Source organism: Schistocerca gregaria, chromosome 1 (genome assembly GCF_023897955.1).
Source record: "Schistocerca gregaria isolate iqSchGreg1 chromosome 1, iqSchGreg1.2, whole genome shotgun sequence".
NCBI lineage: Eukaryota > Metazoa > Arthropoda > Insecta > Orthoptera > Acrididae > Schistocerca > Schistocerca gregaria.
Genome location: NC_064920.1, coordinates 840,485,204 through 840,509,793, shown reverse-complemented (window position 1 = coordinate 840,509,793; position 24,590 = coordinate 840,485,204). Strand labels below are relative to the sequence as shown.

The window sequence follows — 24,590 nt, the reverse complement described above, 5'->3', positions numbered from 1 at the left end:
TGGTTTCAAGTTGTAAGATATCTAATGACTCACTAAAGCTGGAAAAAGAAAGAGTAACAAATCTTGCATCAGTCTCAGGTTTGCTGATTCCAGCAGCTCACCTCTCTACACTTCTCAATAGTTCCAAGGTACCTAAGATGTACCAACATTTAGAAACTAGAAGCAGTAATGTACGTGAAAATGGGCTTACAACCTGAAATCTAGGTTGTGCAATAACATTAATAATAAAATTGTGAAACAAGGCCAAAAATGGTGTTTGTTTAGTTAATTAAATCAGACTCTACAAGGAAACAGACAACAGTTTTCAGTGCCAGTAAAAAAATAACAGTCTTTAAAAAAACGTATATTTTTTTGATCATTTGTGTTGCAAAAGGGAACTAGAAAACTTTTTAACACTTAATGTGTTCTTCAGTGAGTCAGCTGAATTACCATATGAAATATTAGAAGAACTGGTCCAATGTCTCCATATTCACATATCTTTTGAGTCATATTTCCCTGAAGAACAGAATGCTACTCTGAGAATGAAGTATGAAATTGCAGAAGCCAGAAAATATGTCAAAAGAAAGAACCTGTAAATCATGTTTAAAAATGACTTCAGATTCAATTATGGAATCATTGTTCAAAACAATGTTACATGATTTTTGATGCAGGGTTCATGACAAATATTCACATTCATAGATAACACTTTTATAGACCAAGATAGGTTTAAAAACATAAATTCTTGTCCTGTTGACAATGGGCTTTCTGATCATGATGCTCAGCTAGTTACAGTATATGACATAGCTCCATTCAGTAATTCAAAACTACCCTCCAAAGTTGTGCATTCAATTAATGACTCAACAATTAGAAATTTCAGAGAAAATCTTCAGCAGCTAGACTGGGATGAGTTGTACAAGGAACCCAACACTAATTTAAAATATAACTTATTTGATGATACACTTGTAAGAGAATTTGAAAAACTGTTTCCACAAGAAAATAGTTAAATCTAATTGTAAGAAACCATGCAAAAAAAACCTTGTAACCACAAAAGGGAACTGTATCTAACAACGAGGAAGAGTAGTGACCCAGAAACAGTCAAATATTATAAAAACTACTGTTCCTCATTAAGAAAGGTTATTAAAAAGTCCAGAACCATGTGCATCATGTCTGAGATTAATACCTCTGATAACAAAATCAAAACAATTTGGAATATTATTACAAGGCACACAGGGCAACCAAGAGTACAGGATGATAGCATCACCATCAAAGCGAATGGAAACTTGATAAACAACAAGCTGGAAGTTGAAAACATTTTGAATAATCATTTTTTAAATGTTGTAGAGAAAATATGATCTAAATGTTCATTAGAAGAAGCAAGGCAGTTAATGGAAGAGGCCTTACCCACACCATTCGATACAGTTGAAATTCTACCCACCTCTCCTTCAGAAATTAGGAAGATAATAAACTCTCTCAAGAATAAAAGCTCACATGGAATTGATGGCATTTCCAGCAGGATAATAAAAGCTTGTTCCCAAGAAATAAGTGAGATTCTTAGCCGCATATGTAATAGCTCTCTGAAGAAGGGTATTTTCCCAGATAGACTGAAGTATGCCATTGTTAAACCACTGCATAAAAAAGGGGATACATCAGATGTCAACAGCTACCGCCCAATCTCTCTTCTGACTGCCTTATCCAAAATTCTTGAAAAAGTAATGTAGAGTAGCTTCACACCTTTGTAAAAATAAAGTTTTAACAAAATGTCAGTTTGGTTTCCAGTAGGGTTTTCCAACGGAAAATGCTATATATACTTTCACTATTGATATATTAAATGCTCTGAGTAAATGGAAGTCACCCGTTCGGATTTTTTGTGATCTATCAAAGGCTTTTGAATGTGTAAATCATGGAATACTTGTAGATAAACTCAAGTACTGTATGAATGGGACAGTGCTCAAATGGTTTAAATCATACCTAACTGGAAGAGTGCAAAAGTTGAAATAAACAGTTCACATAATATGCAAAAAACTGGTGATTTTTCAAACTGGAGAACAATCAAGAATGGGGTGCCGCAAGGTTCGGTTTTGGGTCCTCTGCTGTTCTTAATATATATTAATGACTTGCCATTCTATATTCATGAAGATGCAAAGCTGGTACTTTTTGCCGATGATACAAGTATAGTTATCACACCCAACAGACTAGAATTAACTGGTGAAATTGTAAATGAGGTTTTTCAGAAAATCATTAAGTGCTTCTCTGCAAATGGGCTCTCATTAAACTTTGACAAAACACAGAATATACAGTTCCACACAGTAAATGGAATGACACCATTAATAAATATAGTCTTTGATCAGAAATCAGCTGCTAAGGTAGAATATTCAAAATTACTAGGTGTATGCACTGATGAGGGGTTGAACTGGAAAAAACACACTGAGGATCTGCTGAAACATTTGAGTTCAGCTACTTATGCTATTAGGGTCATTGCAAATTTTGGTGATATGCATCTGAGTAAATTAGCTTACCACACCTATTTTCATTCTCTACTTTCGTATGGCATCATATTCTGGGGTAACTCATCATTGAGTAAAAGAGTGTTCATTGCACAAAAGCGTGTAATCAGAATAATTGCTGGAGCTCATCCAAGATCATCCTGCAGACACTTATTTAAAGAGCTAGAAATCTTCACTGTAGCCTCACAATATATATATTCACTTATGAAATTTGTTATTAACAATCTGAACAAATTCAATAATAATAGCAGTGTACATGACTGCAACACTAGGAGAAAGGATGATCTTCACTACTCAAGGTTAAATCTAACTTTGGCTCATAAGGGGGTACATTATGCTGCCACAAGAGTCTTTGGTCACGTACCTAATAGCATCAAAAGTCTGACAGATAGCCATATAGCATTTAAAAGGAAATTAAAAGAATTTTTAATGGCAACTCCTTCTATTCATTAGATGAATTTTTTGATATAGTAAGTGGGTAATTTCCCAACCTCCACAAAAAAATTATTGAGTGTCATGTAATATTTTGTGTAATGTAATATCTTGTATAGACACCTTTTATTAACCTGACACGTTCCACATCATTACAAAGTGTTGTATTCATGATCTATGGAACAAATACTAATATAATCTAATCTTCACAACTTGCCACAAAGGCTCTTTCTGTTCTTCTCCTCGATCCTAGCAACATACTTGTTTAAAATGGAATTCTCATCACATGCATCTACAAACCTGAACCTGACATGCCTCTTTAACTCTCTTCGAACAAGCCCGACATTAAAGAGTTGGTCAAACATTAAAAAAAAACAACCTCATAACTGCCACAGAATATAAACAATTTTATAAATTTACAGTGGACTCAGCGTTATTTTGTGTATTGTATTATTGTGTGTTGTTTTATATATTGTTGTAGAAGTCAGTAATGTATAATGTACCTATTTTTGTATGATTTTCGTTAAATGGTTATAACTAAAGAATGAACATAAAACCAGGTTTTGCTTATTTTAGGACTCCATAGAATATTTCATACTTCAAAAAAGATCTGTTGCCAAAAAGGTTTGAGAACAGCACTTTACTGCACTTAAGAAAATGCTTAATGTGGAAGGCTATGAACACATTTTACAGCATTGTGTACTTCATACTGTAGAGGAAGAGTTGGAGATTATGATTGTTCATATAAGCATGACAGTGCACCATGTCTAAAGCAGCTTCTTTGAGGCAAAGGTTTGTGGACAATGACATTCCTGAAATGGACTGGCCAGGCAACAGTCTTGACATGAGCACAACAGTACCTCTATGGGATGAGTTAGAACATCACCTTTTCTCCACTTTCCAACACCATTGCCTTCACTGCTTTTGGTTCTTGAGGAACAATGGGCTACCGTTCCTCCAGAGCCATTCAGACACCTAACTGAAAATGTCCCCAGCAGAATTCAAGCTGTCATAAAGGCAAAGTGAGGGCATACCTCATATTAATGTCCACTATTCTGTGTCCAGATACTTTTGATCAGATAGTGTATGTATAAAATTTTGGGGTTTTCCAAACAGTCAGAAATATGCTATTGTAAGACCACTTTACATGAAAGGTAATAAGAAAGATACTGCCATGAGCTGTGCTGTATGCAATGTGGAGTAATGGTTAGTGTTGCTGGCTGGTGTCCTGAGCGTTACTAGTTCTAATCCAATCACTGACAAGTGTTTGTTATTTAGTATTTATCATTTCTAGAAGATTCTCAAAATTTCTTATGTCAGTAATGTTTGTACATTGTGGAGTATTCAATGTTTGTATAAATAACAGCACTCTCCATCTAGGGTGCAGTTCTGTTCTGTCTGTGCTCTGATGTCCACAATAAACCTGTTTCCAGTGTAAAGTGCTGTAATATACTGAGGACCCTGTGTTTGCTTTTGGCCTTGACTGTGGCTATGACGGGATGTTGTTTGGTGGAAACACCAGGTAAAAGCTATTGCCTACGTAGAGAGGAATAGAACTGCAATCAGTAAGGTCTGTATATTCAAGAGACAGATCCAATCCAAAACACCAGTAATCATCTGCATGTCAGGCATACATCAGTGTTTTCTAGAGATGCTCGTCAAGACCCAACAAAATGCCTGAAAGGTTTCAATCTAATCATCACATACAACAAGTGGCACAACATAATGTGTTTGGCAAATGTGTACTTTTACATGGATGGCACAGCCCGGTAATGATTCAAGAACAATTAAATGAAGTTCAATAGCTGAGACAAATTCCATGTTGATCTGAAGAATACATTTGATGATCATCAATAGCAAGTCCATTTGGTGAAGAACAGGGCCCAACATCACAGGGAATCTTTCATACAGAATGTTTGACTCTGTGCCACATTGTGAATCTGAATACGACAGAAACCGATATACTGTCACATCTAAAGAAAGGAGCCACAGGAGACCAAATTCATCTGGTAAATGATACCACAATGACAGAAGAATTTATAAAATTGTACCAGTACGTCATGAAAATGAAATAGAAAAAAGAAACTATTTGGTTCCACAGACATTTTCAAGTTTCAAACATCGGTGATGTATCTATTATGCACACTGAAGACATAAATGGTAAAATATTTTCATTCATAGCTTCAGTATATATATATATATATATATATATATATATATATATATATATATATATATATATATATATGTGTGTGTGTGTGTGTGTGTGTGTGTGTGTGTGCAGACTGAAGCTATATATATAAATGATGTTACTTACCAAACGAAAGCGTTGGTATGTTGATAGGAGACAATAAAAAATACACAACACACACACAAATTTCAAGCTTTCGCAACCCAAGGTTGCTTCGTCAGGAAAGAGGGAAGGAGAGGGAAAGACGAAAGGATGTGGGTTTTAAGGCAGAGGGTAAGGAGTCATTCCAATTCCGGGAGCGGAAAGACTTACCTTAGGGGGAAAAAGGGACAGGTATACGCTCGCGCACACAAACACACACACACACACACACACACACACACACACACACACACACACACACACATCCATCCGCACATATACAGACACAAGCAGATTTTGTAAAGGCAAAGAGTTTTGGCAGAGATGTCAGTCGAGGCAGAAGTACAGTGGCAAATATGTTGTTGAGTGACAAGTGATGTATGAGGGGCAACAACTTGAAATTAGCGGAGGTTTAGGCCCGGTGGGTAATGGGAAGAGAGGATATATTGAAGGGCAAGTTCCCATGTCCGGAGTTCTGTAGGTTGGTGTCAGTGGGAAGCTCCCACAGAACGTATCTCTGCCTACATAGATCAACACCTTCAACCCATTACATGCAGTCTCCCATCCTTCATCAACGACACCAACCACTTTCTCGAACGCCTGGAATCCTTACCCAATCTGTTACACCCGGAAACCATCCTTGTAACCATTGATGCAACATCCTTTTACACAAATATTCCGCACGCCCAGGGCCTCACTGCGATGAAGCACTTCCTTTCACGCCGATCACCTGCCACCCTACCTAAAACCTCTTTCCTCATTACCTTAGCCAGCTTCATTCTGACCCACAACTTCTTCACTTTCAAAGGCCAGACATACCAACAATTAAAGGGAACACTCAGGGGTACCAGGATGGCCCTCTCGTACACCAACCTATTTATGGATCACTTAGAGGAAGCCTTCTTGGTTACCCAGACCTGCCAACCCAAAGTTTGGTACAGATTTATTGATGACATCTTCATGATCTGGACTCACAGTGAAGAAGAACTCCAGAATTTCCTCTCCAACCTTAACTCTTTTGGTTCCATCAGATTGACCTGGTCCTACTCCGAATCTCCTGCCACTTTCTTTGATGTTGACCTCCATCTGTCCAATGGCCAGCTTCACACATCCATCCACATCAAACCCACCAACAAGCAACAGTACCTCTATTTTGACAGCTGCCACCTATTCCATATCAAACAGTAGCTTCCGTACAGCTTAGGTCTTTGTGCAAACGAATCTGCTCCAGTCCTGAATCCCTGAACCATTACACCAACAACCTGACAACAGCTTTCGCATCCCGCAACTACCCTCCCGACCTGGTACAGAAGCAAATAACCAGAGCCACTTTCTCATCCCCTCAAACACGGAACCTCCCAAAGAAGAATCCCAAAAGTGGCACACTTGTGACAGGGTACTTCCCGGGACTGGATCAGACTCTGAATGTGGCTCTCCAGCAGGGATACGACTTCCTCAAATCCTGTCCTGAAATGAGATCCATCCTTCATGAAATCCTCCCCACTCCACCAAGTGTGTCTTTCCGCCGTCCACCTAAGCTTTGCAACCTCTTGGTTCATCCCTATGAAATCCCCAAACCACCTTCCCTACCCCTGGCTCCTACCCTTGTAACCGCCCCCGGTGTAAGACCTGTCCCGTGCACCCACCCACCACCACCTACTCCAGCCCTGTAACCCGGAAGTTGTACATGATCAAAGGCAGAGCCACGTGTGAAAGTGCCTGTGTGATTTACCAACTGACCTGCCTATACTGTGAAGCTTTTTATGTGGGAATGACCAGCAACAAACTGTCCATTCGCATGAACGGACATAGGCAGACAGTGTTTGTTGGTAATGAGGATCCCCTGTGGCTAAACATGCCTCGGTGCATGGCCAGCACATCTTGGCACAGTGTTACACCGTCCGGGTTATCTGGATACTCCCCACTAACACCAACGTGTCAGAACTCCAGAGATGGGAACTTGCCCTTCAGTATATCCTCTCTTCCCGTTGCCCACCTGACCTAAACCTCCGCTAATTTCAAGTTGCCGCCCCTCGTACATCACTTGTCACTCAACAACATATTTGCCTCTGTACCTCCGCCTCAACTGACATCTCTGCCTATACTCTTTGCCTTTACAATGTATGCTTGTGTCTGTATATGTGCGGATGGATGTGTGTGTGTGTGTGTGTGTGTGTGTGTGTGTGTGTGTGTGTGTGTGTGCGCGCGAGTGTATACCTGTCCCTTTTTCCCCTAAGGTAAGTCTTTCCGCTCCCGGGATTGGAATGACTCCTTACCCTCTCCCTTAAAACCCACACCCTTTCGTCTTTCCCTCTCCTTCCCTCTTTCCTGACGAAGTAACATTGGGTTGCGAAAGCTTGAAATCTGTGTGTGTGTTTGTGTGTTTTTTATTGTCTCCTATCAACATACCAATGCATTCATTTGGTAAGTAACAGCATCTTTGTTTTTAGATATAATAGAGGGAAACATTCCACGTGGGAAAAATATACCTAAAAACAAAAATGATGTGACTTACCAAACAAAAGTGCTGCCAGGTTGATAGACACACAAACAAAAACAAACACAAACATATGTGTCTATCAACCTGCCAGCTCTTTCATTTGATAAGTCTGAAAGTTATTAGAACTAGCCGAAATGGTTGTTTAATACCATGTTACCCTCACAACACCCCCACAACGACCCCATTAAATTTTATTTACATTCCCTCTGAAAACATGCCTTCGCCCTAGCCAGATTACACTCCCATATTTTATTTTCTCAGGCTTGTCTGACATTTGGCGTTACCCCCAAAGGCCTCACACTTAAAGTTCCCATCTCTGGCTGTAACCATTCTTTCCATCAGTCCTTATACCAGTTCCAGACTGAACAATCCATTTCCCTCACCCACGTAATCCTTCACCTACACATCAACTCAGCCAACGAACACACCCGTCAACTCCTATCCTTAATAAAAGTCCTCAATCTTTCCTCTCCCACATCCACAACGGCTGTTCAGAGCATTCCCCTACAGGTCAACCAGAAATTAGAATAGCATGCCACCCTCCACCTCAAAAAACTATCCAACCTCCTTGTTTCCCACCTCTGGAAAGGCAACTCACTCACCCTTCACAACCTTTCCAGTAAACCTCAACCTCCTCTCATTGCACACAAACCCAGTCTCTCCCATCTACTCAATCTCCCACTTCCAGCTCCACTCCCCCCAAAACCTCAAAATTCCAATCAATACAGTCTGGAACCACAACACCCTAATTCAGTAGTTAACCTTTCCTCCAAACCTCTCTCCCATTCCGAAACCTCTGTCCTATCCAAAGGAGGAGGAGGAGGAGATTAGTGTTTAACGTCCCGTCGACAACAAGGTCATTAGAGACGGAGCGCAAGCTCGGGTGAGGGAAGGATGGGGAAGGAAATCGGCCGTGCCCTTTCAAAGGATTGCCTGAAGCAATTTAGGGAAATCACGGAAAACCTAAATCAGGATGGCCGGAGATGGGATTGAACCGTCGTCTTCCTATCCAAAGGCCTCACCTTCAGCCCCACTCCCAGATTCAACCAAACAGTCCTCGTCAAAGATTTACTGTCCTACACTCATACTGTCTGCTGGAAATATCACTTTGCCACGAAGAAAAATGATCCTAATCCTACTCCTAATGATCCAGCTCCCCAAAACACTATCTAAATTGAACCCTGCCTGGAACAGTTCGGTCCTCCGTCAATGCGGGACCCACCTCCTCTTCCTCAAAATCACCCTCTCCAAACCTTCCAGGAATTTCTGACTTCCAGCCTTGCCTCTCAATCCTTCTTAAGAAACCTTAATCCTACTTCCAACATCACCACTGCTGAAGCCCAAGCTATCTGTGACCTGAAGGCTGACCAATCCATCGTCATTCTTCCAGAGGACAAGAGTTCCACAACCGTGTTACTTGATGGTCGGGAGTATGTGGCTGAGGCACTGCGTCAGCTTTCAGATAACAACACATACAAAGTTTGCCAAGGTAATCCTATTCCTGATGTCCAGGCGGAGCTCCAAGGAATCCTCAGAACCTTAGGCCCCCTTCAAAACCTTTCACCTGACTCCATCAACCTCCTGACCCCACCGACACCCGGCTCCCCTACCTTCTACCTTCTTCCTAAAATTCACAAACCCAATCATCCCAGCCACCTCATTGTAGCTGGTTACCAAGCCCCCACAGAACGTATCTCTGCCTATGTAGATCAACACCTTCAACCCATTACATGCAGTATCTCATCCTTCATCAAACACACCAACCAATTCCTCGAACGCCTGGAATCCTTACCCAATCTGTTACCCCCAGAAACCATCCTTGTAACCATTGATGCAACTTCCTTATACACAAATATTCTGCACATCCAGGGCCTCGCTGCGATGAAGCACTTCCTTTCATGTCGATCACCTGCCACCCTACCTAAAACCTCTTTCCTCATTACCTTAGCCAGCTTCATTCTGACCCACAACTTCTTCACTTTCAAAGGCCAGACATACCAACAATTAAAGGGAACACCCATGGGTACCAGGATGGCCCTCTCGTACGCCAACCTATTTACGGGTCGCTTAGAGGAAGCCTTCTTGGTTACCCAGACCTGCCAACCCAAAGTTTGGTACATATTTATTGATGACATCTTCATGATCTGGACTTACAGTGAAGAAGAACTCCAGAATTTCCTCTCCAACCTCAACTCCTTTGGTTCCATTAGATTCACCTGGTCCTACTCCAAATCATATACCGCTTTCCTCGACGTTGACCTCCATCTGTCCAATGGCCAGCTTCACACGTCTGTCCACATCAGACCCACCAACAAGCAACAGTAACTGCATTATGACAGTTGCCACCCATTCCACATCAAACGGTCCCTTCCCTACAGCCTAGGTCTTCGTGGCAAACAAATCTGCTCCAGTCCTGAATCCCTGAACCATTACACCAACAACCTGACAACAGCTTTCGCATCCCACAACTACCCTCCTGACCTGGTACAGAAGCAAATAACCAGAGCCACTTCCTCATCCCCTCAAATCCAGAACCTCCCACAGAAGAACCTCAAAAGTGGCCCACTTGTGACAGGATACTTTCCGGGACTGGATCAAACTCTGAATGTGGCCCTCCAGCAGGGATACGACTTCCTCAAATCCTGTCCTGAAATGAGATCCATCCTTCATGAAATCCTCCTCACTCCACCAAGAGTGCCTTTCCGCCGTCCACCTAACCTTCGTAACCTCTTAGTTCATCCCTATGAAATCCCCAAACCACCTTCCCTACCCCCTGGCTCCTACCCTTGTAACCGCCCCTGGTGTAAGACCTGTCCCGTGCACCCTCCCACCACCACCTACTCCAGCCCTGTAACCCGGAAGGTGTACACGATCAAAGGCAGAGCCACGTGTGAAAGTACCCGTGTGATTTACCAACTGACCTGCCTACACTGTGAAGCTTTCTATGTGGGAATGACCAGCAACAAACTGTCCATCCGCATGAATGGACACAGGCAGACAGTATTTGTTGGTAATGAGGATCACCCTGTGGCTAAACGTGCCTTTGTGCACGGCCAGCACATCTTGGCACAGTGTTACACCGTCCGGGTTATCTGGATACTTCCCACTAACACCAACATGTCAGAATTCAAGAGATGGGAACTTGCCCTTCAGTATATCCTCTCTTCTCGTTATCCACCAGGCCTCAACCTCCGCTAATTTCAAGTTGCCCGCACTCATACCTCACCTGTCTTTCAACATCTTTGCCTCTGTACTTCCGCCTTGACTGACATCTATGCCCAAACTCTTTGCCTTTACAAATGTCTGCTTGCGTCTGTGTATGTGCGGATGGATATGTGTGTGTGTGCGAGTGTATACCTGTCCTTTTTTTCCCTCTAAGGTAAGTCTTTCCGCTCCCGGGATTGGAATGACTCCTTACCCTCTCCCTTAAAACCCACATCCTTACGTCTTTCCCTCTCCTTCCCTCATTCCTGATGAAGCATCTGTTGGTTGCAAAAGCTTGAATTTTGTGTGTATGTTTGTGTTTGTTTGTGTGTCTATCAACCTGCCAGTGCCTTTCATTTGGTAAGTCACATCATCTTTGTTTTTAGATATAATAGAGGGAAACATTCCACATGGGAAAAATATACCTAAAAACAAAGATGATGTGACTTACCAAACAAAAGCGCTGGCAGGTTGTTAGACACACAAACAAACACAAACACATGTGTCTATCAACCTGCCAGCTCTTTTGTTTGATAAGTCACATCATCTTTTGAGATTTGAAAAAGGTCTCTGGAACCACATAGCTTCTTCTGATTAAAGCAGCTATGCCTGGGTTTCAGGCAGGACTATTCCAATACAGTTGGAGAGCATGAGCAATGCTGTTCGAGTTCAGGGGTTCAGGGGTATGGGAATACCAAGTGGACTGAAGTGTGAATGGGAATTTGGACTGAGGAAGGTGTGCTAGGGTAGTCCACGAAGTTGTGCAAAGCCAGTGGGCCAGGATAGTGAAGCTGTTAATGCATCTGCCTAGTGAGCAGGAGACCTGGTTTCAAATCCCAGCCTAGGTACAGATTTTCATTCATACCTCAGTCTGCATACATACAGAAAACAAAAGAGAAAGTTGGGCAAATGAGGTATGACCAACTCCTGAATGTGGTCCCTATGGCACTTGTTGTGCACCACCTAGACCTCACCTCTCTCATAAGCCAGATAAAAAGAGAAGAGATGAAGCAGTTTATGGCAGCCAGAAATGTCAGACCAAGTACGCAAGAGATAGCAGCCACGGATGTTGAACCCATGTCAGGATGTAATAGGCAATGTTGAAGAAGAGATGATCAATCTTTAACACAAATCTTTGATGCCAGTTGAATGCCCAATGAAGAATAGGCTTGGCCAACTTGAACTTATGATACAGTGGCAAACAAAACCCCAGCATCCAAACAACACAGGTACAATAAACTCCTACACCAAGTATAATGCCCTGCATAAGATAAAGACATCTGAAAGATGGAGGAAAATATGCTGATATGTCCCCACTATGGATGCCCTGGACATATTCTACACTAGCGTAGAAAAAGAAGATAAGTGTTTGGTGACTATTAAGCCCACTACTGTAGAGAAAGAAGATAACTGTTTGGTGGCTATTAAGCCAAAAGACAACAATCATCATAACAGTCCTTTTCAGATCAGTCAATTGCAAATGATTATAATCAACCAGTGGGATGAAGTCCATCACCTTACTCTGGATGAAGTCACTGCTCAGTGAACAATAGTCTTTTCTCATCTCTGTATGAAGGTACCAGCCACTTACCTAACCACTGAATTCAAGAAAAATATGCATGGTGACAATGTATGTGGTCAAGGCCATCACAGATGTAAATCCTCTGTGGAAAAGGTTAACAAGATGTCAGGAAATCTCCTTGAGAGCCAACTTGTAAGGGCACTAGTCAACTCAGTGGATTCTTTTTCTGTAATGTCAAATGTTTATCATTCTCAACTAAACAAGACTATTTTCCATCATTTGAAAGCAATTGTGCTGAAGATCATAAAAGGGGAAATACTTTCAGCAAACAGGAAGATATGTTGCGAGAATAACTATCAATCACACAACACAGCCCTTTGAATTTTTTGTTTTAACAAAATTTAGTCATAGTGTTATTATTGGATGGAACTTATTGCAGGCTTTACAAGCACCATGGAACATAAAAGCTCCAGAACAGAGAAGCTATTCAACAAGCACACACAACAAAGATTGCTCTGGGCAGCAGTTTACTGACAAAGATACTTTTATCTCACCGACATCAACAAGATAGGTTCAGTCATCATTCTAGATCCTCAGTTAAACTGTGAAGCTCTTTTTGATTGCAAAAAGTTACACGCGCTCACAAAAGAAATCTACATACCAGGAGAATCATAAGCATTGCTGGTGGTCAATGAGAACTTTTAATCATCCATTGTCATGAGCTGCAACAACTAATTCACTAATATATGTGTATTGGAACAGCTGAATAAGTCCAGAATGGGCAGCTCAGTCCCATCACTACAGAAAATGCACTGGAGGAAGTTGTTATTGAAGTGTTAGTACGCTTTGGCCTGGCCAAGGAACACTGCCAGTGAGTATTAGCCGTTCTGCACCAATTTTTGGATGCTTTCAAATCCAGAGTTGAGAATAGTCAGACCGAGGGGTCCATAATAAAATACAGTATCAACACAGGAGATCACCCAGCAGTTAGCCAGCACTTGTATATATGCTGCAAGATGATATTATTGTATCTGCAGAGGGTCCTTATTCCTGTGGAGAAGAAGGATAGCAATTGGCATTTCTGTGTTGACAACCAATGACTGAACAAAATCATGAAAATAAACGTCTACTCATTGCTGCACATTGTTTAAGTCCTACACTGCTTTAAAAGGCATAAGAATTTCTCAACTACAGACTTTATGACAAATAACTGGCAAATAAAGGCTGAGGAGCTAATAAGGGAATGACTGCCTTCATAACACCTGACAGCCTCTATGGATTCAGAGTTATGCCCTTTGTACTCCAGGCACTTTCAAACATATGATGGGCAACCTGGATCAATATTTTCTTCACTTAAAACTTCCGGGCTGATAGGCTGTGGTCGAAATATAAAACTCTCTCCTGATGTTTTGTCTCTGACTGCGGGAGAGATCCTCGGAGGTAAAGCGGCAAACTGCGAAGAGAACTCGAGGAAGCGCTGATTATATAGGCAGTACAGAGGGCCCCACTGTCGATCACGTGGCATCGGCTATGAGATTGTCTCTGGGAATGCCAACATTCTTGAATGAAAGTAATTGATCGTCACTGTTGCGGTGCAACACTGACATCCAAATTTTATCCAGTTTAACACCTTCGTCTTTCCTGTTAAAATTATTACAATGTTTATCAATCTCGATAGCCTCTCTATACAAGCGTGCATAATAATACGAGGTTTTTGATATGACGCTCGTCTCGCAGAATTTTATTTCATGATCACCTTCCTGGTAAACATGTTCTGCTACGGACGATTTATCCGTGTGACCCAGGCGGCAATTCCTCTTATGTTCAACAAGACGGGTGTTCACACTTCTCTTTGTGGTACCGATGTAAACCTGTCCACAACTACAAGGAATTTTATATACCCCCGGGGTAGCCAAAATGTGTCGTGCATCTTTTGCTGACCTTAAAAATTCTTTTATTTTCCTGGTGGGTCTGAAAATAGTTTCCACCCCATACTTGCCTAAAACTTTCCCAATGCAGTCTGTGACCTTACTAATGAACGGAAGAAAAACTTTGCCCTTGGATGACTGTTGTTCGTCGTTATTCCTTATTCTCTGCCTAGAGCGAAGTGCTTGATCTATATCCTTGTTAGAATAGCCATTCTTCATGAAAGTTGAGCGTAGATGTTCAATCTCATCTTTTAAATAAACAGGTTCACAAAGCTTGTACGCCCTGTCTACCAAAGTTTTCATTACACCTCTTTTTGTCTAGGGTGGTGGTTTGATTCTTTGTGTAGATAACGATCAGTATGTGTGGGCTTTCTATGCATTTTATGGCCCAACATTCCATCCCATCATTTAATCACAGACACATCCAGGAAGTTCAATTGCCCATTCCTTTCCGTCTCCATAGTGAATTGGATTTTCGGCTTAATGCTGTTTAAATGTGTCAGGAAGGCATCCAAATCCTCTGCTCCATGTGTCCATACTACGAATGTATCAGCGACACAGCGATACCATCTGGCTGGTCTCTTACTGGAAGTCTGCAATGCCCGTTGTTCAAAAGTCTCCATAAATAAGTTAGCCACAGCAGGACTGAGAGGACTGCCCATAGCCACCCTGTCAATCTGTTCATAAAAGTTATTATTGTATTGTAAGTAGGTTGTGGTGAGGCAGTGTCAGAATAACGCCACAATATCGGTAGGGAAAATATCCGCTATGCGTAAGATAGCTTTGTTTACCGGAATCATGGTAAATAACGACACAACGTGTAATGAAAACTTTGGTAGACAGGGTGTACAAACTTTGTGAACCTGTTTATTTAAAAGATGAGATTGAACATCTATGCTCAACGTTCATGAAGAATGGCTATTCTAACAAGGATATAGATCGAGCACTTCGCTCTAGGCAGAGAATAAGGAATAACGACGAACAACAGTCGTCCAAGGGCAAAGTTTTTCTTCCGTTCATTAGTAAGGTCACAGACTGCATTGGGAAAGTTTTAGGCAAGTATGGGGTGGAAACTATTTTCAGACCTACCAGGAAAATAAAAGAATTTTTAAGGTCAGCAAAAGATGCACGACACCTTTTGGCTACCCCGGGGGTATATAAAATTCCTTGTAGTTGTGGACAGGTTTACATCGGTACCACAAAGAGAAGTGTGAACACCCGTCTTGTTGAACATAAGAGGAATTGCCGCCTGGGTCACACGGATAAATCGTCCGTAGCGGAACACGTTTACCAGGAAGGTGATCATGAAATAAAATTCTGCGAGACGAGTGTCATATCAAAAACCTTGCATTATTATGCACACTTGTATAGAGAGGCTATCAAGATTGATAAACATCATAATAATTTTAACAGGAAAGACGAAGGTGTTAAACTGGATAAAATTTGGATGTCAGTGTTGCACCGCAACAGTGACGATCAATTACTTTCATTCGAGAATGTTGGCATTACCAGAGACAATCTCATAGCCGACGCCACATGATCGACAGTGGCGCCCTCTGTACTGCCTATATAATCAGCGCTTCCTCGAGTTCTCTTTGCAGTTCGCCGCTTTACCTCTGAGGATCTCTCCTGCAGACGGAGACGAAACGTCAGGAGAGAGTTTTATACTTTGACCATGGCCTATCAGCCCGGAAGTTTTAAGTGAAGACCATACCGGCCGTGAAAGCTTACATTGTATGATGGTTCAATATTTTAAATGGATGACATGTCTTTGCTATCTGAATGGCATTGTCATTTTTTAAGACATCTGAAGAACATCTAAGTCACCTGACAACTGTGTTAAAGTTTGTTCATACTGCAGACCTCTGCCTAAATCTAAATAAAAAATCTTGGGCACCAAGTGAATGGAATTGGAGAAAAAATAAGGTCCAGAGGAAATATGAGCAGTCACAGATTTTCTGGCTCCTCAGCACATTTGTGCCACATGACGTTTTCTTGTAATATGCTCATAATACCTGTGATTCGTAAAGGACTTCTGTACTAACTTGTGTCCTCTGCAATAACTAATGCATGGTGATGCAAAATTTTTCTGAACCAAGGTACAGGAAGGATCTTTCCTTGTCCTTAAGGAGGTGCTAACATCTTCTGCAGTCCTGATGTTAGCATTTGAGGTAGACATGCAAATTCAAGAAGGTGCTGAAAAGATGATGATTCCAGAGACTCACAAAATCCAGGATGAACTACTCTACAACTGAGAAATAATCACTTGCAGTTCTTTGAGTCATAAACAAGTTCTGACTGTATTTATCTGGCAAGCTATTCACTCTTGTGATGGGCCACCATTCTCTGTTTTGGCTGACTAGTTTGAAGGATTTGTCAGACCAAGTGGCAAGATGGGCTCTTCAGTGTCACAACTGTATAAAATTGCACATGTGAACATGATTGCCTTTAAAGAAATCCTTTGGCAGAACACATCAGCATGGATCAAATCTCGGTCATCACTGGATTAAACAATGCTGCCGCTGAACAGAGGAAGGATCCAGCACTGTTGGGAACCACAGATGCCTTGAAGGGGGAGAAACCAATCAAAGTAAACTTCCATTTAATAAATGGAACATTATATAAGAGGAACTACGATCCAGTGGGGTGGAAATTGTATTTGCAATCCTGGCTCGTATATGGTCAGCTGTATTGAAATATTTCCATGACAGTCAGATGTCTTGTCACCTGGGATTCGTGAAGACTCCAGACAGAATCAGACACAGGTATCACTGGCTTGGATCTACCATCCATTAGACACTATGATGTGAGCCACTGTAAGGAATGCCAGTGATGGGAGAGGGACCGCAATAATCTCTGAGACATCTGGTACCAATTCCACTTGCAGCAACACCATTTCATCACATTGAAATCAACATCTTGGGGGGGTTCTCAAAGCTGACAAATGGGAATCAGTGGATAATAGTCAGCACTGACTGCCTCACCTACTACACTGTCACCAAAGCTTTGATGACAGGTGAAGCTCTGTAAATTGCAAGGTTCCTTATCAAAGACATCATTTTGAAGCATGGAGTACCCTGTGTGGTGATCTCTGATCATGGAAAGTTTCCCAGTTGAGACTAGTAGCAAAGGTAATTTCACACTGTGACATTGCCCACAGGATGCCAACTGCCTACCACCCACTGACAAATGGGCTCACAGACTGCAATAATAAGTTGTTGCAAAGTAAGCTCTCATCATATGTTGATGTCAAACAGAGAGACTGGCATGCAATACTCCCACCATGATACTTGAGTTCAACAGACCAAAGCAAGATGCTACAGGCTTCACACTGTTCCTTCTGCTCTACTGATGAAGGCTGTGGCCGAAACCTTTATGTAAGTGTCTTTTAATTGTGCCTGTCTGCATATTGAGAGGTCTTCTTTATGGTAAGTAGGAATCTGTCTTTTCCTACATTGTTGATATTCGTACCTGGAGTTTCCATTGTTTGATTATTTAGTATTAACCATTTCTGGGAGATTTTGTGAAGTTCTTATCTTTCTAATGCTTGTATGTTCTGGAATATTTTATGTTTGTCTAAATAGTAGCCCTCTTCATTCAAGAGATCAGTTCTGTTCTGGCTGTACATTGGTGTTTGTAATAAACATGCCTTCAGTGATAAGTGTTCTGTTTAATTGTAAACCCTGCTTTCAGATTTTCAACTTGATTCTGGTTATATTATCGCAAAATTCATGTGCTACCTACATATAACCTACTAAGCTAAAAAACTAGACCATGAAAATGATTTGTCTACACTATTTCCTGTGTGTATGCTGCCTGCAGTATCTGCTTATCACATGACTCCTCTGTGTAGGCTACTAATTCGAAGTTTATTTTCACATATAGCCTACATGTTCTATCATTGCACAGAACACACAGTTATATCACGTTAATATAGTTTTGTTTATATTTCAGGGAAATTGTCAATCATGTGAAAAGCCTCGACACAACTCGTCCTACTACAATTGCTCAGTCAGAGAGCTGGTCTAAGGATCAGGCGGTAAGTGTGAATAACATTTTGTTTTTCACCACTTCTTAATTTCACATTAAATTACTATAAAATAATAATACTTACATTCATCACAAATTGTTACATGACAAGCAAAAAGCTCTGCTATTTGATATCACATATTATCAAAAATAATTTATGTTGGTGCCTGATAAGAATGTTCCGAATTTCACCTGGACAAACTGTGTACATGAAATTTGAGTACACAGTACGAACTATTTCATTATATATTTCAGTTTAGGTTACAGTAATTTCTATTATATAACAACTCTCTTTTAATCAAAGCATCAAGGCCCCAGATTAATATTTATATTATTTTACAAGACTGCTACCACTGTGAATTGTGAACACAAACCCTGGCGCCAATCTTCTGGGATAATAAAACTGATGTGCATTCACTTTAATGACAATTACAGTCATGGGCAGATTTTTATATTTACTTGAAGCTGAAACTAAGAGAAAATTAAAACAGGTCACATAAGGGCTGTAAGATACATAACGATCTGAATTCACATTATACCGGTCAAAACAATTTAGGGAGCTGATGTAAAGTTAATTACATAAAAATAAACTTTAACTATCTTTGATATACCAATACGAATAAGAAAGAATTGTGTTATACGATACAGAGAACAGAGCATTGTCAAAGAAGGGATAAGGGTTATGCAAACAAACAAAAATAATGAAAATTTTCCTACTAGATGTTGCCATAAGCTTCATAATAACATAAATAAGTTTGGCTGCATATGACAGATGAACTGCAATACGATGGCTATAGTGTGAGTTGCACATAAAACCAAGTGCACTGCATAATTCGCATGACTGCTCAAGGTTGCAGTTCAAGAGTTATGACACTGTTTGGTTTCCCTCCCCCCCTGACATGGTCATACCACATTGGATGAGGAAAATCAGAGGCCAAAAACTACAGAAAAAGCTGCAATGACATTGGTTTTTAATTGGCGTGAGACTGGTGGATGACATGTTCAATATGTTACCTAACATTTATTGCCACAAGTTAAAATTGAGAAACAACATGTTGCACAACAGACTGGAGTGACTGAGGGGTCACATTGAAAATGTTCTGTGCAATGTGTGCCTTCAATTTTTATAATCAGAGCACTGAACATAGTACCTTTCAGATAACCCCAAAGTCAGAAGTCAAGCAGATTAAGATCAGGTGATCTAGATGACCAGGCTGTAGAGAAATGGTGGCTGATAATTCTAGCATTTCCAAGATGCATCTGCATCAGCTGTAATGTGCAGAGGAGTGCCACCTTGCATAAAAATGATGCTAAGCAGACATCCACAATGTTGAAGGTTTGGAATGACATTGCTGAGCAAAAGACCCCCATTGCATTTAGCAATGACGGTACAGGTAGGATAATCTGCAGGAAAAATATGGCCCTATGGTAAATGATCCATCAACCCACAGAACACAAGTTACTTCTGCAAAATGAAACACTACTGGTTGATTTACAAGCAGATTTTCTGTTTCCCAAATTCTGCAATTCTTTGTATTGACATGTCCTTGGGAATGGAAATGGGCTTCATCTGTCCACAGAAGGTCCCCATGGCCATTCATTGCCCACTACCATGCCAGCAAGAAATTTTAGAGCAAACATTTGTCTTACTGGCAGGTTAAAATGAAGCAACTCCTGAAAATGGGTAATTTTGTGCGAATAACAATGCAGAATAATGATGATGTAAATAAAATAGAAAGAAACTTCCACATGGGAAAAATATATTAAAAACAAAGATTCCAAGACTTACCAAGCGGGAAAGCGCTGGCAGACAGGCACAATGAACAAAACACACAAACACACACACAGAATTACTAGCTTTCGCAACCGATGGTTGCTGCTTCAGGAAGGAGAGGGAAAGACGAAAGGATGTGGGTTTTAAGGGAGAGGGTAAGGAGTCATTCCAATCCCGGGAGCGGAAAGACTTCCCTTAGGGGGAAAAATAGAACAGGTGTACACTCGCGCGCACACACACACACACGCGTGTCTGTCTGCCGGTACTTTCCCGCTTGGTAAGTCTTGGAATCTTTGTTTTTAATATAACAATGCAGAATGTTTCATACAATTTTATGCGCCCTGCTTGCAGGTGTGTCCAAAGTATGGGCACGTCCCCATGCACTGCATGTTTGAACAACCTTCCTGCAATGCTCAGGCCAAATATTTTTACTGATGTTGGGTCAATTTTTTTTCCCTGTACCACACTGCACTTCAAAAGAACCTGTCTTCTATGAATTTAGTAACTGTTTCCTCCGGACCCTTAGCAGACCTCAAACCAATGCCTTTTTTTATACCCTTCAGTGTCCAGAACTTCTGCATAGTTACTGGTGCACAGTTGCCATTCTTGTAAAAGAGCTTTACCAGCAATGCACAATACTACACTGAGAAAGACATGTTGAGCTTCATAGGTGCAAACTTTTACTGTGCATATTCTGCCACTTAAGGTTCCAAAATTTTCATTAAACTTTTTGTTTCCATGATGTTTCCCCCTTCTTCGATAATATTCTATTAAAATTTGATGTTATTCTCAGCAGCAAGTCTTTTCTTACAGAATTTTGTAACTGGAACTTTAATTATAATCATCCTCTACATATATTCAGTTTTTCAGAGTTCATGCTTTTTCCAGTTGACATTTATCTCCACTCCTCAGACACCAAAATATAACTCTTTTCAGTGATCCAAAAACCACAATGTTACTCTATCTATGGTTTTCAATCCTACAGTACTGTGTTATTAATTCAATATACTCCATATTATGAAAAGGATAGGCAACTGGTGGAGGTAAGGAGGAGGCTGGGTTGGGGAGGAGAAGGGATAGCAGGGGAGAGGTGGGGGGACAGTAAATTACTGCTAGTGGGAGCATGCAGGAACAAGGTGGAGGGAGGTTAGAGGAGCTAGGTGCAGTTGGGAGGTTAGCCGGTGAATGGTCAAGATGGGGGGGGGGGGGGGGGTAAAAGAAAAGGCGAAAAGTAAAAAGATTGGATGCGTTGGTGGAACAGAGGGCTGTGAAGTGCTGGAATGGGAACAGGGAAGAAAGTAGATGGGTAAGGACAATGACTATGGTAGATTATAGTTGACAAAGGGGCTAACTCAGCTTCAAATTGAGTATAGAAACTGAAAGGGATTCCAATGAGCCCCGAGGCTTCATTTAGTTTTAACAATTTCAGTTGTTTATCAACACCACTGACACTAATTTCTATTTCACTCATTTCTTCGGTGATATGAGAATTAAAGTGGTGCAATACTCCTGGGCTTTTCTTTTGTAAAGGAATATTTGAAAACAGAATTATGCATTTCCGATTTTGCTTTGCTACTCTCAATTTCAGTTCTTGTCTTGTGACTGGACACTAACTTTAGTGCCACTAACAGCCTTTATATATGATCAGTATTACTTTGGTTTTTGTGAAAGATAATTTGATAATATCCTGCAGCAATAGGCACTGAAAGCTTCACACATTGCTCTCTTGACTGCAAGATGCATTTCAATCAGCATTTCTCTATCTATAGCCCTATGCTTTGCCTTATAAATATAGTGTAGCTATCTCTGCTTCTTTGGAAAATTCTTTGCTGTAACTGTACACCATTGAGCATCTTTTCCATTATGAACTTTCCTACTGGGTACATATCAGTCCAGTGCTTGGTCAACTATTCTTTGAAACTTGATCCATAGTTTCTCTACACACTCTTGTCTGGAGTTAAAAGTTTCAAGTTCCTCATTGAGGTATGCCACAACTTTATCTCTGTCTGATTGCTGAACACACATATCTTCCTGCTTTTTTTAGCTGCCTTGGTGTTTTGATATTCATTTGTATCATATAGGAAAATATTACATATAAACGAAACTTCCTGGTAGATTAAAACTGTGTGCTGGACCGAGACTAGAACTCGGGACCTTTGCCTATTCATGGGAAAGTTAAATGTTTCTCAAAGAGTATTTTATTTGTGCACTGTGATGTGTTTGAATGTAGAATGGTCTGATGATGGTACCTGGTACTGAATCTGGTAGTCATTTGACAAAATATCAATTTGACATTAGACTACAGGAAATAAGGTTTTCTTCCTAAATACAAGTAAAGTACTGTTTATGTTCCTCTAACAGCCACAAATCATATGACTGTAGTAGCAGTACAGTGTTTCAATCATGTTTCTCTCTGCAGAGTCAGTTCTTGGATATTATTGGAGTGAACCGTTACCTAGGATGGTATGAGAATGGAGGGCTTCTTGAAACAATTGAACCACAGTTCATAATGGAAATTGATATGTGGAGAGAAAAGTACAACAAACCAATAATAATTACAGAATATGGAGCTGAAAACATTGTTGGGCTGCACTCGGTAAGGAAAAATAAATTAGTAATTGCAGTATGTTTATCTGACAAAGTATTTGATAGTGACAAATTTTACATGACATTATCAGTTTGTATGCTTCCAGTACCCAAAAAAACTGAATAAATCAACAGAATCTAAATCTTACAGTAGCATATGAATTTACATTTTTTTCTTCTTTTATAGAACTTGCTAAGAAACTACACCTCCAATCCAGTTTTTTTGTTTCTTAAGTAGTGTACTATTAAAGCATAGATTTCACATATTTAATAATTTTGCAAATTAAGAATGAAAGAGATTTCTGTTTTTCAGATAAGAACATTTACAGACACAGTTGTCAGAAAGCCTCATTTTATAAAGTGAAAAGCATGGCAATTAAATTTACATGAAGTATAAAACTTTTGTTATCGCTGCCTCTGTGCTTTAGTCACCATTCATGCTATTTTGTTACCCAAACCTTTACATTTCCTCAAGTAATGCATCCTGTTTATGAAATGATGCACTATTTATCTCAAAACCACAATAAAAATGACAAAAAAATTAAAGGTAAGTACCCAGCATACAGTTGAGTCTTGGACAGACACAGAGTGCTCAAGGCCTAAGCCATTTGCTGAGTCATTACCTTTAATCTTTCCACTGTTGGTATTCCATCCAGTAGTATCATCTTCTGGAGAGTCATAGAAAACGAACTGTAGAAGCTTTTTGATGCCACTAAGAACTGAAAAAAGCCAGTCTGTGAAACTGAGTACTCACATGCATGAAATTTAAAAATAAATGTAATAAAACTAACAATACACTGTGCAATCAAAGCATCTGTAATATTTGATTGCACAAATGATTTATACAGGAATGAACTTAAAAAAAAAAAACACAACAAATTTAACTTTGAGATTCAGTTTACATAGACCTTCCTCAAAGAGATGATCTCTTGTATTCTTCATATCTAAGCAACGTCAAGTATAATGGCAAGAGTATAAATACTTTAGGAGTAAATGAGGCCACTCATAGAAAAGCAGAAGCATGGTATCGTTAAAAGGCACACAAGGAAAAAAGAGAGAAAAGTTATTAGTTTTCAGAGTTAGTTCTTTTCCCATGCTCGTGCACACACACACACACACACACACACACACACACACACACACACACACACACACACACAGAGGCACGCCTATGCCCATACATAGGGCCAGTTGGATGCACAATGCCATGCTTGCAATTCAGCAGGTGGACTGAGGTGTGGTGGGGGGTTATATTTGATGGGGTGGGTATAGGGAGTGGGAGGCAGGAGCAAGTAGAGGTATTGGAAGTGACCAGCAAGTGGCTTGCAGGGAGGAAGTCAGTTTACTGGCTAGGGGGTGGCAGGTGCTGGTTAGGCATGTGATGCACTGGTGTTGGAGCTGGTGGGGAGCAACACACAATGAACGTGACATGGAAAAATAATGTGGGAGGGAGGATGGGACAGAGAAAGGGGTGGAGGATATGAGGACAGTCAGTTAATGGAGATTAAGGCCAGGACAGTTCCAGAACTGATGGATGTGTTGCAAGGACAACTCCCATCTGTGTAGTTCAGAAATGCTAGTGGTGGAGGAAAGGATCAAGATGGCCATCTTGATCCTTTCCTCCATCACCAGTGTCATGGAGCAGCCATTGAAATAGAGCATGTGGTGCTCAGCTACATGTTAAGAAATCAGGTTGTCTAATTTGTTACTCGCCACAGTTTCGTGGTGCCATTTTTTATTGTGGTCAGCTGGTTGGTCACCATACCAACATAAAACACTGTGTAGTGATTGCAGTAGAGG

General features: G+C 40.6%; 1 protein-coding gene across 1 annotated transcript in view; it reads left to right on the top strand.

The window, feature by feature from the left end:
* Positions 1-24,590, top strand: part of LOC126272404 (beta-glucuronidase-like) — a 126,706-nt gene that overhangs the window by 88,950 nt on the left and 13,166 nt on the right. Inside the window, exons 10-11 of the mRNA XM_049975236.1 lie at positions 18,356-18,440; positions 22,624-22,800. Coding sequence (XP_049831193.1) covers positions 18,356-18,440; positions 22,624-22,800 — 262 coding nt within the window. The remainder of the gene's footprint in view (positions 1-18,355; positions 18,441-22,623; positions 22,801-24,590) is intronic.